We start from the raw sequence: 21,085 nt of genomic DNA on the forward strand, positions 1-21,085 counted from the left end.
GTTCAGGATCATGTATTTAGCATCTTCAAAGAAAGTGGAGCATAGGGATAGTTTTCAAACTTTAGTTTTCTTACAGTTTCTAAATATATGTACAGATTTGTGAGGACAGAATTACACTGAAGTGTTTCCATAGGTCAAGAAGGGAAAGAACGCTATTCGAGTTCTAATACTCTATATACAGCATAAAACATGGAACTAGAAATGGAAAGATGGACATTGTTTACTCTTCTGCTGTGTGCTGCAGAGTGAACTATTCTGCTAGCACTTGGATTTACATCAGTGATATGGAGATAATGTTATCTCATTAAGAGGGTTCATATTCCCTTGCCTGCTGAAGCTGATGACTAGCCCTTGGGCTCCCCATGTCTTCCCAAATAGGAGTAGTAGAACACTGTAGGGTTTTTTCCAAAAAAATAATTTTCCTTTGAGCTATATGATATATTGGTCTTTCTCAGGTAGCAGCAAAGTTCCTAACAAGCCTTTATTAGTTGCCTAGGCCTTACAAGTCAAATATTCTGTGTTCCTGGTGGAAAGCTAGGGAAGAATGAAGGAGTTTTTATCTAGTGGCAAGTGGGTTGATTATGTGTGGTGTGGTTTTGTTTTAGTGTGACTTAGTATTAAGTCATTAAGTGCCTGAGAAGTCTGTTAGCCTACTGGATTGGCTATTAGGTATAGTCATATACCTTCTAAGGTCAGTTTGAGTGCTGCTTCTCAATTACTGTTAACGTTCTTGCAGTGAGGCACAGTAGTATAGAAAATGGCAGTTTCTTTTGGATTTGGCGTGTGCCTTGATTTCTGTATTCTTCCTTCTGCTTTGTATCCTGTGGTGGGTTTTGTGGGTGTGTGTGTTGGTTGTTTTGGAGGGTGTTTTTTTGGGGTGTGTGTTTTTGTGGGGTTTTTTGTGTTTTTTTTTTTTTTTTTAAACACACTTCATGTGTACTTGCTGCTGGATCTTCTCTCCAAACTTGATCAAAGGACCAGAATGGACTGTATATTTTGTGTTGGTTGCTCGTAGTGGCACAAATGTGTTGATCGATTTTGTATTTATGCCAAAGTATGGAACATATTCTGGGAAATGGTTCAAGAGACTCTTTACTGAAGTGAAACATGTGAACCACTGTGTTTAAACATTAATTTTTTTTCCTCATTAGAAACGTGGAATGCTTTCACTTTTTTCAGTGAAGTATATTCACTAGTTCTAGATAGTCCTAGACTCACTAATTTTATATAGTCCTAGATATTTGTGGGATATGACTTCAAAATCATGTTTTGATTGTCAAAGCTGACTGTCAAGTTAGACAAATTAAATGGAGAATGCTTCTTTGCATCCTGTAATGTATTATTTTTCTACTTGCTGTAAATTTTTTTTTTTTCAGTAAACATATAGAGTAAAGAAGACTGAACCCATGCTTTAATTTGTGGTACTTGAAAAATTATCATAGACAAAACATGATTTGGAAAATGAAGAGAGATACACATTCACAGAATAACATAGAAAAATGAACTATGTTAAGAATGTGTGTATTGGTTCAAGGTGAGAGGTTGCAAGAAGAAATTTTTAAAAGAAAGTCTTTGGAGGTGATTCAAATGGGGATTGCCAGTGTGATGAGGAACGCTGTCTGGATACATTTCTAAATATGGAAAGAATATATTAATTTCTCGGACTGATTTGGAAAAGGAAAATTAACCTGGGAATAGAAGGCTGAGACAAATATGTATATTTGCTCATGCAGTTTTCTGGGAACGTGAACTAAGCATACACTGGGCTCGCTTCCACAGTTGAAGTGTTCTGGGGAGCATGACCCTGATTGTGGTGTTGTCCTGGGGACTTGAAGGAATATGTAATTTGCTCTCTGCTCTTGGTGCATTTTAAAGTGTCAAGATCATTGATGGCTGCTGAGGTTATTGGAGGCTTGCTACAATGTTTCCAGTACATGTTTTTAAACAAATCATGGAATGTTTTGGGTTGGAAGGGACCTTTAAAGGTCATCTTGTCCAACCACCCCTGCAATGAGCAGGGACATCTTCAACTAGATCAGGTTGCTCAGAGCACCATCCAACCTGACATTGAATGTTTCCAGGGATGGGGCATCCACCGTCTCTCTGGGCAACCTGTTCCAGTGTTTCACCACCCTCACTGTAAAAAATTTCTTCCTTATATCTAGCATGAATCTACCCTCTTTTAGTTTAAAACCATTAGGCCTTATCTTCTCACTATAGATACTATAAAAACGGCTGTTCCCATCTTTCCTGTAGGCCCCCTGTAAGTACTGAAAGGCCACCATAAGTTTTCCTGGGAGCTGCCTCTTCTCCAGGCTGAACAACCCCAACTCTCTCAGCCTGTCCACACAGGTCCTTCTCCTCGTATTTGTGGCCCTTCTCAGGAACTGCTCCAACAGGTCCATGTCCTTCCTGGGCTGAGGGCTCCAGAGCTGAATGCAGTACTCCACGTGGCCAGGATACAGCTGGTCTTCTGGGCTGCGAGTGTACATTGCTGGCTCATGTCCAACATTTCATCCACCATTCACCCAAGTCCTTCTCCTCAGGGCTACTCTCAATACCTTCATCCCCCAGCCTGTACTGATACCAGGGCTTGCCCTGACCCAGGTGCAGGACCTTGCACTTGGCCTTGCTGAGCCTAACGAGGTTCACATGGGCCCACTTCTCAAGCTTGTCCAGGTGCCTCTGGATGGCATCTTGTCCCTCAGGCATGTCAACCACACCACTCAGCTTGGTGTTGTCTGCAAACTTGCTGAGGGTGCACTCGATCCCACTGTCTACGTCACTGATGAAGGCAGTACCAGTCCCAACAGGGACCCCTGAGTGACACCACTTCTCACTGATGTCCATCTCTATATTGAGCTGTTGACCACCACTCTCTGGATGCAACCATCCAGCCAATTCCTCCTCCACCAAACAGTCTACCCATCAAATCCGTCTCTCTCCAACGTAGGGTGAAGGATGTTGTGAGGGACCATGTCAAAGGCCTTAGAGAAGTCCAGATAGATGATATCTGCAGATCTTCCCTTGTCATAGAAGGCCACTAGGTTGGTCTGACAGGACTTGCCCCTGTTGAAGCCATGTTAGCTGTCTCAAATAACCTCCCTGTCCTCCCTGTGCCTTAGCATAGCTTCAAGGAGGATCTGTTCTATGATCTTCCCAGGCACAGTGGTGAGGCTGACAGGTCGGTAGTTCCCAGGGGCTCCTTTCTACCCTGTTTAAAAATGGGTGCAGTGTTTCCCTTTTTCCAGTCACTGGGGACTTCACCTGACTGCTGTGACTTTTCAAATGTGTAAACAATGGCTTGGCAACTACATCAGCCAGTTCCTTCAGGACTCTGGGATGCGTCTCATTGGGTCCCACAGACTTGTGTGCGTTCAGGTTCCTTAGGTGGTCTTGAGCCTGATCTTCTCTTACAGTGGGAAGGACTTTGCTCCCTCAGTCCCTGCCTTGTGGCTCATCCGCTAGAGAGGTGTGGGGAGAGAGATTAAATAATAATGGAAATAATAGAAACAATTGAAGAGCTATGTAAAGTTTTTAACTCTACTGAACCTCTGAAATATTTATGGTTGAATACCTACATTCTTTTACAAGTGTAATGGTTTATTCTTTTGTAATTCTGTAGCAATGTGAAAGACAAGGTCAGATTTATTGGATGTATTAACATTAATGAATACACAGGACATGGGTGGGCACTTTTAATTACCTTAAATCATTGTATATTAATTGAAGTTTCACTTCTTTTTTGTCTTCTCTGATATCTTAATCATGGGAACTCTTAGAACTTGGAAGTAAGGAGTAACGAGAAGCATTCTCGTATCTCTTCTATTACAAGCTGTATGTCAGAATACTACTTTGGTATACTGGGTCAAATGACAAGAGAGGTAGTGCGCTCTGAAACCGAGGAATGTGCTGTATCATGAGCCCTGTCCTCAGAAGAATCTCACATAGCATACAGCTTGCTGCTGTGCAGGGCCACTTCTGTCTGTGTATGGGTTTACTAAGTTGGCAGACTGAAGTGATTTGCTGCCTTGCTGTGTCTAGTATGTGGTGTTACAGGGCCAGAGAGGTTGTGGTGTTGTGTTGTTTAAATACATTGGACTCTTCATATCTTTTTATTTGGCTAAGAATTTACCTGCTCTCTATGTATAGACACTTACCCATGTGAAAGATCTCTATAATGAGAAATCTTTCAAGCTTTTTAACAGACGTAAGATCCAATCACTGAAACTTGAGATTAGGCAATTTTAGTCTGCAAAATACATATAGTTTCCTAGCAGAAAGGATAAATAAACATTGTGAAAGAGGTAGATCACCAGAATCTCGAGTACTAGGGTCAGGGGACCTTTATTAATTTTAAAGATATGCTTTAACCTGTCATCTGGAAAAAATTCCACAGCAAAGAGCAGGAGGAGAGGAGAAAGGAAGACACAGTGTTTGTGGTGGGTTTTGGTAAGACCAATGAAACTTCCTGTCTAGCAATTCAGGACTCTGAATTCTCTCTCTCTTTTTTTTTTTTTTTTTTAAATTTTTGTACTTTGGGGAAATGAGATTATATGCTTGGCCTTGGTGTGCTCTTAATATTGAAGTTCAGTGTTAAGACTGAGGTCATAATCAAAATATTTAAGTATCTAGCTTATATAGCTCTAGGTCAAGAGTTGGAAAGGATTCTAGCAGTGGGCTAGATACGTTCAGCACAATTACACTCCAGTCTGTCCTCACACTTACATGCCCGTGACTAGAAGCCTGAGGATGGGTAAGTGCTCTAAGGCAGAAGACAAGATGCCTGCCTGGCTGGTACTCTGGTCATACATTCATAATCATACTGCTGACATACCGCATAAGTAGGAAGAAAAACTATGGTAAATACTACCGAGGAATTTGTGGGTGGAGGTATACTATCCTTTGTATCACATCATGTCATCAGCAGGGAACGTATCAATACCTCTTACCCAATTTCTCATTATTGCAGCAGTTCTGGCCTGTCTCAAGGGCTGAGATACATGTGCATGCCTGTCTGTGTGTGTGTTCTTTCCTCTGGGCTTGCTGACAAGTCTTACATTCAGACTTCCTTTCCTACCAAGCAAGCAGTAAATAAGAGGACAAGTCTTTGAGACTCGTCTCATTCAGTTGTGTCTTGGAGTAAATCGGAGGCTGTGGCACAGCATTTTAACCAGGGTTTTGCTCAAAGAACCCTGACAGGGGCAGAATTAAGCATATGCAGGGCCATGTGTGGAAAGCCCCCCAAAATGGAAATGTGATTTAGTTTAGTATACATGCCCCTGATACACAAGAGGCAGGGGATATTAGCTGGCTCAGCTTTGAAATTTATGGCATTTCAGGGGTGAGGGGGAATTAAAAAAAATAAATCACAGCTTCATGCTGGCTGCTGATTTTTTTTCTCAAATGTTTTTTTTAGCTGCTTTTTCATTCTCCACACAATAGCTTGTGAGTAGTTGGAGATCTAAGCAAGTTGCAGATTTTTTTTCTGTTTACATTCCTGTTGGACAAAAATGATAAAACCCTGTTTCACTTGCATGCACCGAAGGATTGTTCAGTAGGTCAGGCTGAACTGAGGGGTACTTGAAATACTAGTTTGTATTTTTTAAAGAATGCACCAATATTTGGTCGTGGAGAAAGTTTCCATTAAAAATCAATTGAATCAAAGCTGAAGCAGTGCGAGTATCTAGCGAGTGCTAGTGGTGTTTTCTGTTTAACATGCAGGTTCTATAGCTAGTGCCTTGTTTTCCTTCGTGCTCTTGGGAGTGCATGCTTGGTTGTAAGCTTAAAAAAAATCATCACAGTGAATCTTTGTTCAGCTGTCTTTCAGATTTATGCACTTTAAGTTTCATTTGTGTTAAGCAGTTAACTGAAAAAATAATTATACTCAAAAAGTATTTAGTCTAGATAATCATGTGCTTGTTTTACAGGTACACCTGGTATTAAAGTTCTCATGCCTGCACTTTCTCCTACAATGGAACAAGGAAACATTGTGAAATGGTTAAAAAAGGAAGGTAAGATAGCATTTTCTATGCACACAATTGTTGTAATTCTTCAGCTATATAAATCTATTCTGTAAGAATAAGATCATTCTTTCTGGTTGTACCTTAGTATTTTGAAGCAAAATGTTTGGTATATGGATGCTGTCGTCTCGAACAATACCCGCTTTGAAACTGTTGATTCTTGAAACATTTTTCCTGTAGTTGTCTTCCAAATGGCTGCATTGCTCATATTTTTGGAGAATTTCCACTAGGATATTCCAAGGTGTAAGTGTGTGTGTGTTGTTCTTAATTCCCAGTGTTGTCATGTATATCAGTAATGTTGGAAGTCTGAGGGCCTTTGACTTGGGGAGAGTCTCTGTGCCATTATTCGCTGTGTTACGAAATAATATGAAAGAGGTGGTATTTTTATAGTTGCTATTCAGGGCTTAGTTTTTTAATATCTACATTGTAGTCCACAATTAAAGCCGATAGAAAAATGTAAATTACTTTCATAACCCAAATTCCAAATGGGGAAATCTCTTTCAAAAAAAACCCACAAACCCCCAAAACAAAAGCTAAACTGCTTCTCCAAAAAAAGCCGTAATAGCCTTAGTTATCTTAGGTTCTCTGTGCTCTGACAACTGAAAAGTAATGTACTTCTGTTAAAGTATTTTGGAGCAGCTAGATAAATAGTCTGAGTGCATGTTTTGTCTTCACATAGGTTGTATGTAAATGAAAAATAATCTGCAGAAGAATTAGCAGTCCCTGTTGTGTCAGGAGACCTTTCTCTGCTCTCCTCCTACCCTTTCCCCTCTCCAATTTAGTATTAAAACTGGATTTTGGCTGTAGTTTTGGATTCTAGGTAGCAGTTGTCCATTGGTATAAGATGTGTTGCATGGTTTTAGATGACTGTAGGAACGTATCTTGTTCTCAGACATTTTCTGAAGAGATGAACATGTTTGGAGAAAAGAAAATCTCTTAAAGCATACTGTCTTCGACAGACAGAATTTGGTGAGCTAAACATGTGTTTTGACTGTTCTGCCTAGATAAGCCATTTCCTTTGGCTTACTGTCTAAGTGTTGATAAAGCCTCCATCATTGTGTTGCTGGAGTTCTTTGCTTCTGTTCTTCTTCTGGCCAGAAGGCAACTTGTTGCTCCAGTAGTGGAGACAACCTTCTGCCTGTAAAACTTCTGGTAAGAATTTTTGCAGAATTTTCTAGGAACAATATGGCAGTCCATGTCTGTAGAAAGTGATTGCACCAATGCTCTTGAAACTTGAAGCTTCAGTTAGTCAAGTCCAAGATTATGCAGAGAGAAAGATCCAAAGTCCTTTTTCTATGTATTAGTTATCAATAACTGTGTTACCTGAAATAAAAGCTCCCAAAACCAAAAGTAGTTTAGAGAGGAGATACTGCTTTATTTGATGTCGGGTGCTAGGGGGACAATCCACAAATCTAGCACACCTCACCGGGGATACTGACCCATTACTTATACGCAAAAGATTCTCATAATTCCACTGACCTGATACATAACTCCACCTAGGCTTACATATTCATTTGGATGACTGAATAGCCTTTTTGCACACACATATTAAATTTTGCTGCATCAGCAAAACAATTCTGCATGAGTGTGAGCTTCTCAGTGGTCATTTGTGGAAGGAGACCCTTCCTCACATTATCCTTTTAAGATATTGAGACATCTCAGGACAGTAAAAGTTTAGTGTAAGTTTGCCAACTTCTTGAGGATGCTAAGGATGTTCCTTGAAGTAGCCACAGCTCTATCCAAATTGGTATAGGAGTACATACTTGACCCATAAAAGAACCTTGAAGTGATTAACTACTTCTTGTTATCCCATCCTTGGTGATTAGCTACTTCTGGCTGTCTCCTCATTATCACTATCTGTAACACCATCTCAGTGACTAACTATTTTCTCACACAGTAATAATGTCAGTAATTAGCTATTTTCTCACAGAGTAAGGAGGTTAGTAGGAAACAAACAACATTTTAATTAGCATATGGTTATAAACAAAACAGAGACCTATCTTTGGTAACAACTGTAACACAGTAAAAATCAACAGTAGTCTGTTTCACAATAAATATAGCATTCAAAATTGTACGAGAAAGCAAAGAAGAGAGCACAATAGGATTTGCTCCGCAACATGAATGAATCAGTTTTTTTTTTCACAAAAAGGTCTTAGGACACAACAGCTATACAATGGTTTTTGTCAGTCTTTCCACTACACTTCCACCCCATCACAAAAGGAAGAAAAAGCTCCACACCTATTTTAATTAAATGAAAATGAAATTGTAATTGATGGTTGGCCTTTGCGAGAAAACTATTTTAGGACTTTTATTGCTCTAATTTCTATTTAGAGACAAGACCAAGACTGAATATAGTATATTATTTGGCACATCTGTGACCATAATTAATTCCTAATTTTTTTTCCCCTCTGGCAGTCCGGAAAATAAACGTAATGACAACATTAAAAAAAGTGAAGATAACTTTTGAAGAAAAAAGCAAAGTGATTTAATGCTTATATTCCTATCTGCAAGGGATGCTCATAACTGCGTAATCCTCCAGTGATCTGGCCATGTAAATGTAGTGGCATTACTGAATATAAATTTTTCATAATCAAATATCCAAGAAAATAAATATTTTAAAATAATTGACAGAAGAAAGTTGATGGTTGCCTATGAAATGTTTTTTCCATTGTACAACCAGCAGGGTTCAGTAGAATACTGTTTTGATAGGTTTTCTGCTCTTTATATAAATATCAAATGTTTCCATTTTACGGTTTCACAGGATGGACAGATGATTTCAGTACTGCAGAAAGAAAAAAGCTGAATTTAATTGACAGCTTCACTATTTCTTTCTCACTGTTAATGCAGTTTCATGTTGATTCCTGTCGATAAAAAAGTTGTTCTCATAAAAATAAAACTGTGTTTCTAAATACATATATGTATTATGTATGAATTTAATGTTGATGAAAGATGATAGACTGATAGCCCAGGAGACTGAAATCCTCTTGTTATTGTGGGCAGGAAACAGAATAGCCAACAGTGCTAGCAGTTTCTTCACGCGGTGTAACTGCTGCCTTCCGAGACATCACCTCCAGGGACTTGTCTCTGTGCTCTGTGAACTTGGATTTGATTTGCAAAGAGTGGTAATAGGAACATTTATGACTTTAAAAGACTATATAAGTGCCCGAGCTTTGAATGTTTCCATTGTTTACTACTACAGAGATCACAAGGATCACACAACACTTAATTTTTGCCTTCAATTCAGGTAGTCCTGAAACAGGAAGTAATTATTTAACAAAAAAGAAAAAAGAAAGTGTTTTATCTCTTACCTCAATACAGGTGGTAACCTGCACTAGGTTTATTCTGATGCTGAAGTACAACAGAGTGTGATATCAAGAATTAAATGCTTATACAGATAATACTGTTGCAGCATTTCTGGTACTGGAGAACTATTAAAATTTTACTTTATATAAAAATTGTAGTCATGTGTTAAGCTTGTATGTATTGTCCCTATTTTTCAGCGCTCTATAAGGAAAAGGGTATCATATTTTGCTGGAGGCCAAAACATTCAACTACCTCGAAGTTTTTCAATGTAACTTCAATTTTAATGTTGGCCATCTAGTCAGTATTGATCTTTTGAAAAAATCCAGACCCATAATATCTTTATTGGGTGCTAGCAGATACAGATATTCTTCAAAAGCAGAGGAAGAGTATACTTCAAAATTAATCATGGATTTGTGTAATGTAGCGAAAACAATTTCAAACACTTGTGCATCTTTTTGTTTCACAAAGTAAGTATTTTCCTAGAAGACTCTTTTTAACTGTATAGGAGATTGAGGAAACAAACTTGCAGGCACGCTTTTCAAAGTGATTAAAGTGCCTGAGGTTTTTATTTGAGTATCTTTAATAGTGTAGATACAAACTAGAGAACTGTGGTACTTAGTTAAAGATGATGTTGCCTGTGGCCATTGTCTTAAAAAATTAGTTTTAAATAGCTTGCTTTGACTTACGGCTAGCAATAAATATGGAAGGCTCAAGATTTTATTCATGGCAGTGTTACTGAGTAATGGTGTTCTGGAAATAAACATCATTGTGTGTGTACTTCCTCTTGGAAAACTAACTGTAAACATCAGTCTTTGGAACATGTTGATGTTCTGCTTGCAGCAGTTTGTGTCTCTGAATCTTAGTGTTTTATTTGGAAATGAAAGATACAATATGATAAACGATGATGGATCAACTAGCTGTAGAATGTATTAAAGACTGTAAAATGGCTGTTTTATATGTATAAATGTCTTCTACCGTTAGATAGATCTGAAAGGAAGTTTAGGCTAAGTGTTCTTAAGCTCTGCTATGTTTTGCAGGTGAAACAGTGACTGCTGGAGATGCACTGTGTGAAATTGAAACAGACAAAGCAGTGGTTACCATGGAATCAAGTGATGATGGCATATTGGCTAAAATACTGGTAGGGATGAGTAGGATGATGTAACTTCTAGTCAGACTGTTTTTAGCATATTGCCTCAAAACCTAGGTTATTTAGCTAAATTTCCTTCTGCTAAGCTTTCAAAATAATGCACTTAATTGCTATATTTATTTTGTACATCTACCAGACTACTGGTATATGGTACATGATTCTATATGTTTTATTGATTTTCAGTTAACCTGACTGAATTATGGTGTTTTGTATGTTTTGCACCTTATGAATTGTGTTCATGAAACATTGCAGTTTGACATATCTTACTCTGAGTTATAGAAAAACAAGTTACAATCAGTTAGTTGGAATACAGTGTTTTGGATGGTATTTTACCCAGGATGTGTGATCTCTGTGCTAGATTATCTTCTACTGGCCATTGAAGATGAAACATTATACAAGATGGACTGACACAGATGACAATTCTTAGAATTTTTAATTTCCTGTATTCTTAAAATTAGATTGATCAGGCTTAATATGAAGAACAAGAACTGGGATGAATGTGAAGTTATCTGAACATAATTTTGGAATATTTGCCTGTATGTGCATATATGAGAGATAATGTTCAGTTTGTTTGGGTTCCTTGTTTGTGTTTGTTTTTAAATCCTGTTCTGTACCAAGATGGAAGCAATAACAACTGTACTATAGAGATCTGGATGAAGAACTTAGTTCTAACCCTGCATTGCTTAAGGTCTGCTTGCCAGTCCTGTGCTATTCGATACATACTGTATTCTAAGAAGACAAGTCAAATTCTGTATCTCTTCCTCTTTTCTAACATTTTTGAAAAATGTTTCTTATTTCAAAATGACCTCATGTTAATTCTTCTTAGAATTTAGAAGGGTGGGGCTGTAATTCTGAGGCCTTCTGTTGCTGCTTCTGTGTAAAAGTAAATATTACATTTTCTGAAAGCTCTTATTTGATGCTTAAAAATTAAGGGAAACTATCTTGTCCATTAAATACGTATAATGGGAAAGTTGTTATTAATTTTATATAAGGACAAGGAAAGGATTCCCTTTCAATATTTACCACTTTTTCTGAAGTTTTCCCCAAACAACATCCTGATCTGTGGAATTCTCTTATTTATCCTGTGAAGCCTTAAACTGTCAGCTAGCCTCTAGTACTGTCAAGAAAAAGACTGATATCTTTTCTTTGTCCCTTTTAGAAATTAGGTAGATAACCATGGATAATCTTAAAGATGATTTTGCAGTGAATTTGCAATTTTGTTAAGATAAAACAACTTAATTACAATTGTAGAAAAACTAGTTGGGCAGTCAAATAGGCAGCTATATGGAAAAAAAAAGATTCTGCAGCATAATATTTCTCAGGTTTAAGGCATATACTGATATATAAAGAGCTTCTTATCACACTTAAACATCCTACCTATGTTCTAGTGTCTCCAAGAAGAATCACGAAACACTTTGTAATGTTCAAACCATAGGATACTGAAGAAATGTACTTGAATCACTGTGCAGCTTCTTAGCTTTTTTTGGTGGTAGACGTGTTAAAATGAATATTAGTACTGTTATTTTGTCTGAACTCTAAGAGTGTGTGACAGACACTTTGACTGTCTTGGTATGCAGTATATGAGGTTTGGTTGTTCCAGGGTTATTAATTTAGTTTGTATTCTTTCTTTGTGTCTTGAAGCATTGCTTAATAACTCGGGTTTCCAGCATTGTAGTGTTTGCCTTCCTCTGGGGCCTTACCCTTGCATACCACCTGGATTCTTGGCCAACCAATTGCATCTACAAAGTGCTCTTGAACCTGGTGTGAAATGAACACCCTGCAGCAGGCGTGGATGTTTGCCTTTACTTATGTGCAGTCCAGCATGATTTGGTACAGAGGGGATGCACAGCTATGCAGCTATGTGGTGCCACCCTGTTGCCACGTTACTCTTAGAGCGACTGTAGAGGGCTTTTGTCTAGTTGGGCTTTGTATTTAAATACTGCTGTAGCTTCCACTGCAAGTTTTCATACTTCAACTTGTACAACAGAGTTTCAACTCCTGCATTCAAGATATAAAGAATGCGTCATTAATGTTCATGCGAACAGTTTGGTTTAAAATTACTCCCCCTGTATTGTGTAGGAACTTGGTATCAGAAAGGACTAAATTTCAGTTCTGCAGGACAAGATTCAGTTGTCTTTGATACTTCCTTTCAATTCTTTGTCTCATTCCTTATATATCTTTTATATCATAAAAAAACCCACCCCAACCATAAATGAAAGGCCGCAAAAAATGATGAAGCAGGAATGGCCCAGAGATGAAACTTCATCTCTTTGTACATATTTGTACATCTTGATATAGCTTCATTGAAAATAGAAGAAATACAAGAAAGCATATTATTAAAGACTAAATGATACGTATATAGAAATTGTGCTGTTTGAAAATTTGACTTTCCAGCAATACAATAATGGTCTTTTGCTGTTCTAGTATGTGGAAATCATTAATAAAGCTGTAATTAATTTTTTGTTGCAAACCACATTTTCAAAACTTTCATGGTGCTTATAGGCTAGTCTGTGCCACACTTGAAAGAACACATGTACATGATAGTCTGTCTTCCTTACTCTCACAAGACTCCATCCTTGTGGTTTGCTTGGGAGGACTAAAATTTTGTTTCTTCATTTTTTTTTATGCTTTTGTCTTCCCAAACTCCTCACTTTTTGAATTTTTCAGAACAGTCTTATTTCCATGCTGGTTGGGTATTGCAGCTTTTTCTTCTCTCCCTCCACAATAATTAAACAATAGGGTGAATTGGAAGAACTTTGAATAAAATAAATAAAAAATTATGAGAAATTGTTTTGCTATATGTGTACTAGATTATTTGTCAAAGTGTTTAGTCAAAATTACATCAAAATGTTTAGTCATCTGTCAAAGTGTTCAAATTGGTAGGTTGGGAGGGAAGGGAGTGGAAAAAATGTTGAGATGGAAACATAAAATTTAACAAGAGTTGAACTTGAAAGGGAAAATTCTTTGCTGAACAGAGGTGGTGGTTTAGAGTAAAGACACCGCAGTTACAGAATTATCCACTAGTAGAATAGATCCATGACCCTAGTGAAAAGCTGTATTGACAAAAAAAAAAAAAAAGCCCCTCCTGTATCAACAGTAAGTCCCAACTGAGAGATCCAGCCTTCAGTGTGAAACTTTAATTGACAAAAGTAATTTCTATGGAACTATAAATAAAATTGAATTTACTGTATAGGTTTTCACTAAGATGAAGTAGGGAGATGCTCCTTCATTGACTTTTCTTCTCTTCACTATCCCAGGACAAAATCTCACATCGGACATATTTTTAGATGTGTTTTTAGTCTGCATATAATTATTTTCATAATTGCTGGGTGAGTAATGCTTTCACTATTTTTAATTCTCTTCAATTTATAATGTTTCTGAAAATCTTTTTGCATCTAATTTTGTCTGGAGTTTGCATCTAATTTGCATCTTACTTTGTCTTGACAAAAACTTATGCAACCTCTTTACTTTTTTTAATATGAAGTATCTATTCTGCATTTACAGGTACTGCTTTGTTAGATTATGTGAAGAGGAGATAAGGGGATTTTCTCTCTCAAAAGTATTAAAGAGTGATTCCCAGAGACATTAAGACAAGAATAGCAGACTCCAATATTGATTTTTTTTCAAGTTTCTTTAATAGTAATTCATGACGACTACAGGTAGCATTAATATTTCAGAAGGTGTGTTTTTCCTGTTTCCTGTCTTGTATTCTGAATGTGTTCCAAATTCCAAAATTTCTTTGTGTATTGCTGTTGTGGCACGTTTTTTGATAGATCAAAACCAGACTTTTTAGCAACTACATGATATCACTATCATGGAGCAGTGACACACAGCCTTAGCCAAGATATCCACATCATCCCATAACGATCATGGACCAAGAGCTGAGTCTGAGAAGGAGATGCCAGGAGGTGGAAAATAACTATAATGTCTTTCAGATTAAGGAAAGAGAGGCAGCTGTACTGGAGTAACATGAACAGGTTATTATGCAAACCAGTCTTTAATGGATTCTTTCAATCACCCTTTTTGTAATCTAGAAATAGTGTAATAGAGTACAGAATAGATATACAAATAGGCTTTCGTTCTAGTCTCCTACAAGTACAGAAGAAACCTGATGTTTTAGACAATAATAGGGGAGTAATAAGAAAATTTCTGACTGTTTGTTTTCCTAGCTCAAGTATGATCCTTAGTAGTCTTTCTGCAGTATCCTGTGGATATTTCTGCACTATACTGGGTGTTCAGTAGATGTTTGTGTAAGGTTTATAACATTAAGCTGTCTCAGGTTTGTGGATGGTGAGGTGATTTCTTATTGAAAAGACTGCGCTTCCAAAGGCCATTCAGAAGTTTCAGATGTGATGTAGTCGATGGGAAATTAGGAATGTTTGATGCATTTGAGTTGCCAGCATCTGGCTGAAGTTACTCACTTCCTGAAAGAAATGAGGCAACCATTCCCTTATTTCTTCCATTGAACCTAGAGGAATCTTCATAAACTTGGAAAGTCCATTATTTAAAAAGCCTGCTTTTTTTCCAGTACTTAAAGGGGGCCTACAGGAAGATGGGGAGGGACTCTTTATCAGGGAGTGTAGTGATAGGATGAGGGGTAACGGTTTTAACTTGAGAGAGGGGAGATTTAGATTAGATATTTGGAGGGTGGTGAGGCACTGGAACAGGTTGCCCAGGGAAGCTGTGGATGCCCCATCCCTGGAAGTGTTCAAGGCCAGGCTGGACAGGGCTTTGAGCATCCTGGTCTAGTGGGAGGTGTCTCTGCCCAGGGCAGGGGGGTTGGAACTAGAGGATCTTTAAGGTCCCTTCTAACCCGAACCATTTGCTGATTCTTTGTTCTTTGATGCCAACTACAATTCTGCTAGATCTTGACTGAGTTCAGTATGGAAAACCAAGTCAAATAAACATGGTATATGCCTAGCACTTTGTTTTTTACCTTTAAAGATAGAAGGTTCATTAGGGTAAATGAATTCAACTTCTGTAACCCTGCTTGTTTGTTTTGGTTTTTTTTCTTGACTGTACAATGAAAGCATGTATGGTTTAAGAAAGAGCAGGCTAACAGTAAAACAGATACACCTATATTCTGTCCGAATAGGTCTTCTAGTGATCGCATCTGATTCAGTGTAAAATGCAGTAAAAGATCAAATGACTGAATTAAAGTATTAGAAGGATTGTTTCAGAATGGTGATTATTCTTTCAGTAGAGTTGCTTCTTAAATTAACACTAACTTTTTTGCCTAAAATACTTATTAGTTCACTTTGGACCAAGACCAGGTGATGACTGATTGTTTAAGAACAGGATTTAATATCCATTATAATTTTCTTATTTGTGACCTAATGAGAGTTGGTATGAACTGAAACTTCCAATGTGGAGTGAGCCAGCGTAAGTTCTGTCCACCTTCATCCCAGTTTAGGAAATAAACTTCTACTTTGGTATATGTGTTTTAGTGACTAAAGCACTGTATTGCAGTGGCAACAGCTCTGAGGGAACTTTATTCCTCTGTGCACTAATCTCCAATTTTTTTCTCGGTGTCATGTCTCATCTGCGTTTTGTTGGTTTGTCAGCAAAGTTAGGATCTTTTTGACTCTTCTTGGCTATGCATACACACAGTAATAGAAGTATTGTGAAACTGCTTATTTCAGCTCTTTCTGCATCTGGGATTCTGTGATTCATTGAGATTTATGCAGAGAGGTTCTCTGGTATTGTGAATTATGAAAATGTAGAAGTGACTCAAAAATCCAGGAGATGGAAAGTTAAGGAAAATAATAACAATTTTTCTTTGTCTATTCTAGTTCTGAACTGCAAAGGTTGTGTGTTTAAAAACGTTTTTTTTTTTTTAAATACATGCATACATTTTTTAAAAGTATGAACTCTGCAGTCATCTGGGCTGGACACTTGCATTGGAAAATAAGGAATGCTGGAGTTTCACATAACTCTCTTGGAGTGGTGAACGAAAGAAAAAACACGTTTGGCTTGCTTTGAAGAGTTAAAGTTGACAACATTGATAGCTTTGAATGCTCATATAATGCTGAGTTATACACAAAGCCTAACTAGTGTTTAAAGTATTGTGTTATGTTTCTGAAGGCTCAGTCATCCCAGTTGGATTTCTGCATGTGTCGTTGTTGCACCATTAAAGCACTCCGACACCAAAAATAGTGGTAAGGACTTGACACCACAACCGTGTCGCAGTGCTGCTTTTGTCTATTCAGTTACAATATGTAGACTGCTTATAAAAGGGTTCTCTGTTACATGTGCAAGCCTTTGTAAAGAAAAGACAAGATGTGCAAAAACATTTGGTTTACTCATTTTAGAAAGAAAAAGGTTAACTGCTGCATATTAATATGTTGTGGGGAGTATTTTGAACCTGGGGGGACATGCCTGTTTTGCATCATCATTGGTGTGTGTCCTGGTTCCGGCGGGGATAGGATTAATTTTCACAAGGAGCTGGGATGGGACACAGCCGGAGCAGGGGGGCGTTCGTCTGAGCCGAACTGGCCAAAGCGCTGTTCTGTACTGCGTGCCGCCATGCCCAGGCCACGGGCGAGGGGCTGACCGGGGGAGGGGGCGGGAATTGCCGCTTGGGAGCGGGCTGGGGCATCCCGGGTTTGGTCGGTGACCGATGGTACACTAATAATGTTTTGTATGTTCCTCTGTCAGTATTATTGTTGTTGTTTTCTGCTGTTCTGCTAAACTGCCTTTATCTCAACCACGAGTTTTGCCTTTTTCTTCCAATTTTTCTGCTATCCTGCCACTGGGGGGAGTGAGCGACAGGACCACGCGGTTCTTTGTTGCCAGTCGGGGTTGAACCACGGCGGTATGGATCAAACATCTGAGTATTATGCTGATAAACAGTTTTTCTAAATACCTTATTCAGTGCTAAGTGTGATAATGCCGTAAAATTATTAAAGCGAATAACTTCAGTATTTTGTATGTTTGTAGCTTTGTTTTCTGTTTTTTTTTCCTATTTTTTGTGTTTCATTGACTAGGTTAGGTAGATTGTGTTTGTACTGGCTTCAAGCTGCGTTTATTTGATTGTAACACTGCAATTAAACGTAGCTTTATAAATCTGTTTATCAATGGGCCTTCAATAGGATCTTTCAGCCTTAGACAAATCAGTTCAGGACTTTTGGATGGCATTCTGTCATCCCCGAGTACTTTGAAGTCATCTCAGTAAAAATAAAATATGATCAAGTTTTGATGGACTCTTCAGACTTTCTTCTGTAAAATGAAGCTTTTCAGAATATTAATGGAGAAGAATGCATCAAGAGATCAGAACAAGAAATACTGAACAGAGTCTTAAATAATTTTTTTCATGTAATAAATACTCTTAAAGAAGTATTACACTAGAATTTACCTAATGTTCATACGGGGGGAAAAAAGAAGTAAACTGGCAAAACTGTAAATGTGAGATGTTTTATCAGAACATACGAGAACAAATCGCCTTTGCTGTTCCTTCATAGGTCGAGTGTTGGTCCTTCTAGTGTCAGAGCTGAGTAATCCTGTGAAACCTGATATATTCTGTCAGTGGAGTTAACTGTGCAGACAACAATTTTATCTGAGTAATAACAATGCTAGTAGTTGCATCTGCCTAGTACAGTCTTTACAGCATTCTGTTTTATTTATTAGTGTTTAAGTGCCTAGAAAACACAATTATGATACCTGGTACTATGTATGACTTTATTTTGTGTGTCTGTCGTGGTTTGGCCTCGGATAGCAGCAAAGAGCCACGTGCCGCTCTCAAATTTTTCCCAATACGGGAAAGAATCAGAAGAAAAAGGCAAAACTTGTGGGTTGAGACAAAGGCAGATTAACAGAACAGCAAAGGGAACAAGAAAACAGCAACAATAACACAGACAGAGGAATGTTATGGAACCACCGCTCACCGACTGGACCCCGGATGCCCTAGCCACCCCGGATGCCCTAGCCCGCCCTAGCCTGCTTGCAGCTGTGATTCCCCTCCACCGCAGCTCAGAGTGGGCATGGCTCACCTGTCATGGAATACCTGTGTCCCTGCCGGAACCTGGGGAGAATTAACCCTATCCCCGCCAGAACCAGGACAGTCTGTCTCTAGACTTTTCGAATGACAGTGATTTGCATTTTCTTGGGCAAAATGTCAGCATTGCAGATGTATACAAGCTCCACTTGAGGCAATGTATGTGCAGTATGGCTTTATGATGGAAATGTAATGTCCATTTCCTTTGTTAGGAAATAAACTGTATTTGGGCTGGTACAGTCTAAGTTGTGTTTGGCTACCTGTGGGCTGTCTTTACATTTGGCCTGATGCCCTGAAAATGTTATTGCTTTTGAAAACCTGAAGATTTGTACTTCTGTAACCATTTCAGAGACTGTAGGAGGCAGCCTTCATTAGGTTGTTAAGTTAACATGATTGCTATACCTTTATCTGTGAAAGCATCAAAGAGATATTTTGACTGTGATATAGATATCTTTTCATTTTAAAGGGAATATCTAGAATAGATTGGCTTTATCCAATCTAATTAGGTTACGTTTAGATAAGATTATATTTATCTTTCTGTAAGATTTCTTGTCAGATGTTCTTTGAAAGGGTGGTTTACATATTGCATAAGTGCTTTTACTTTCTTGGTGGACAGACTAGTTATTTGGCACCAGTTATGTTAAAATAGACAAACTTAGAGGTGGAAGTTAGTGGAAAGCGAATGTTGTCTTTTTCAAAAGGAAGTAATGGGGTGCTACTGTAGTTGTGGGATTTGTTCTCTTTTTGTTGCCTTGTCTTGGAGGTACTCAATGGTCTGTAACTTCCTTACTTTGATTTCTGAATGCTAACTGCAGATGTATGGGATTTTGGGGAATACGTTAATATTCCTCTCCTTATAAGAGCAACGGTAATTCATTTCAGTCATGTGTCATCTTATTAATAGTAGGGATAAAATGCAATATATTTTCTTGATAAAGTGTCATTAATATGCCTGAAACTTTCACAGCGCAATATGTGACAATATTCTCGTTGCCTTAAATTTAGGTGGAAGAAGGAAGCAAAAATGTACGCTTGGGCTCACTAATCTGTCTGCTGGTAGAGGAAGGACAGGACTGGAAGCAAGTTGAAATACCAGCTGATGGTAGTGATCCATCTTCTCTTGCTCCACCAGCACCTGCGCTTACCTCAACACCTGCAGGTCCTTCAGTTTTATCCCCTCCTAAACTGGACCGTGAACCTGGAAAATTGCTGTAAGTTTCTATGTTTGTTATGAAATGGAACTCTTATTTAGCTAAATCAGTAGGGCTGAAACAAGAAGAATCTTTTGTCCCTTTTTATTTAATATTAAGCTGTTTGAGTATTTTAATATGTGTGAGGTGGTAAAGCTTGCCAGAATATTTTTTTGCTTGTAAGCCCAGTAAGTCAATTTGAACAACATAGTTTTATTGGAACACCTTCTATGGTGGATATTTATTCTTTTATTCTGACATTCAATTCCTTTATGAAGAATTCTAAGCTTAGATTAGGAAGAAGTTGTGTTTATGTACGATGAACACTAATGCTTATGCATCAGATGCTCAGTTTACCTGTAACTTCTGTATTTCTTTTTTAGGATAAAAAAACCAAACAAACTAATGGCATACTCCAAAACCCTTCCACGTTCTTGCACTCTTAATATTAGAAAAAATGTCTTATTTTCATAACAATGGAATGTGAAAAACTTAAAAGTGTGCTTTTAGGTGCTCTTTGATAGTTTTGTTTTGATCTGTTAGGGTACCCTAAGCATTGCAAACATCTTAAAGGGAGAGTAAATTGACCCCAAAGTGTTAGTCCGGTAACAGTAATCTATAAATCAGTGTTTTGTGTCACAAGATGTACCTTATTTGGAGGTATCGCTCCTTATTTGGAGTGAATTGAGATAACACAAAAGCTGTAAAATTGCAACCTATTAAGGAAAAGAATAGGAAGCTAATTTTGGTAGCATCTGCTACACAAACTACTTGGTTTTGATTGTTTTCAGGTTTTTTTGCTTTTCTGGTTTGGGTTTTGGTTTTTTGTGTGTGTGGGGTTTTTTTTTGTTTGTTTGTTTTTTTTAAAAAAAACGCATTACCTTTTCTAATCAGTTTGCCAGGTTTACTTTTGCTATCAGCATTTAGGCTCTTCTCATGCAAATGAAAGGCAACTAATTGAGGTCATTGCCCAAACTTCGAGGAAAGAATCCTTGAAAGGATTAAGTCTTGAGTTTTAGTACCAGAGAAGGTCAGAAGTGCGTCTGTTTCACCTAATTAAAAATGTATCGGCATCTTTGGAATTGAGTGATCATTTATGACATGCGTTTTTTTGGCAAGGGCTTGAGGACAGTTCTTATTGGAGATTTTGTGGAACGACTTGAAACCAAGTATTTATTCTTTTATGAAAATGATGCTGCTTTTGTACCTAAGAATTCTGAAATCTCTACGTGTTGTTTTTTCTTGCTTTTTTCAGAAAGCAACTCATGCTAAGGTGCACTGGGTACTCTGTAGCTATGTACCATGCTTTGTAATTGATCACTGTTTCTGTTACTAGGCAGAAATTTTACGACTGGACATACTCCATCTAGGCCAAGATGGCAGGTACAGGTTTACTAGTATTGTAGTGTATCTTAGGTATATGGTGATT

At 37.9% G+C, this 21,085-nt stretch overlaps 1 protein-coding gene across 10 annotated transcripts in view; it reads left to right on the forward strand.

The window, feature by feature from the left end:
* PDHX (pyruvate dehydrogenase complex component X) overlaps nucleotides 1-21,085 on the forward strand; it is a 55,643-nt gene that overhangs the window by 4,937 nt on the left and 29,621 nt on the right. For all 10 annotated transcript variants that reach the window (XM_074584257.1, XM_074584260.1, XM_074584256.1 and 7 more), the window contains 3 exons: nucleotides 5,931-6,014; nucleotides 10,364-10,464; nucleotides 19,472-19,677. In XM_074584257.1, the coding sequence (XP_074440358.1) occupies nucleotides 5,931-6,014; nucleotides 10,364-10,464; nucleotides 19,472-19,677 (391 nt within the window). The remainder of the gene's footprint in view (nucleotides 1-5,930; nucleotides 6,015-10,363; nucleotides 10,465-19,471; nucleotides 19,678-21,085) is intronic.

This window comes from Larus michahellis, chromosome 4 (genome assembly GCF_964199755.1).
Source record: "Larus michahellis chromosome 4, bLarMic1.1, whole genome shotgun sequence".
NCBI lineage: Eukaryota > Metazoa > Chordata > Aves > Charadriiformes > Laridae > Larus > Larus michahellis.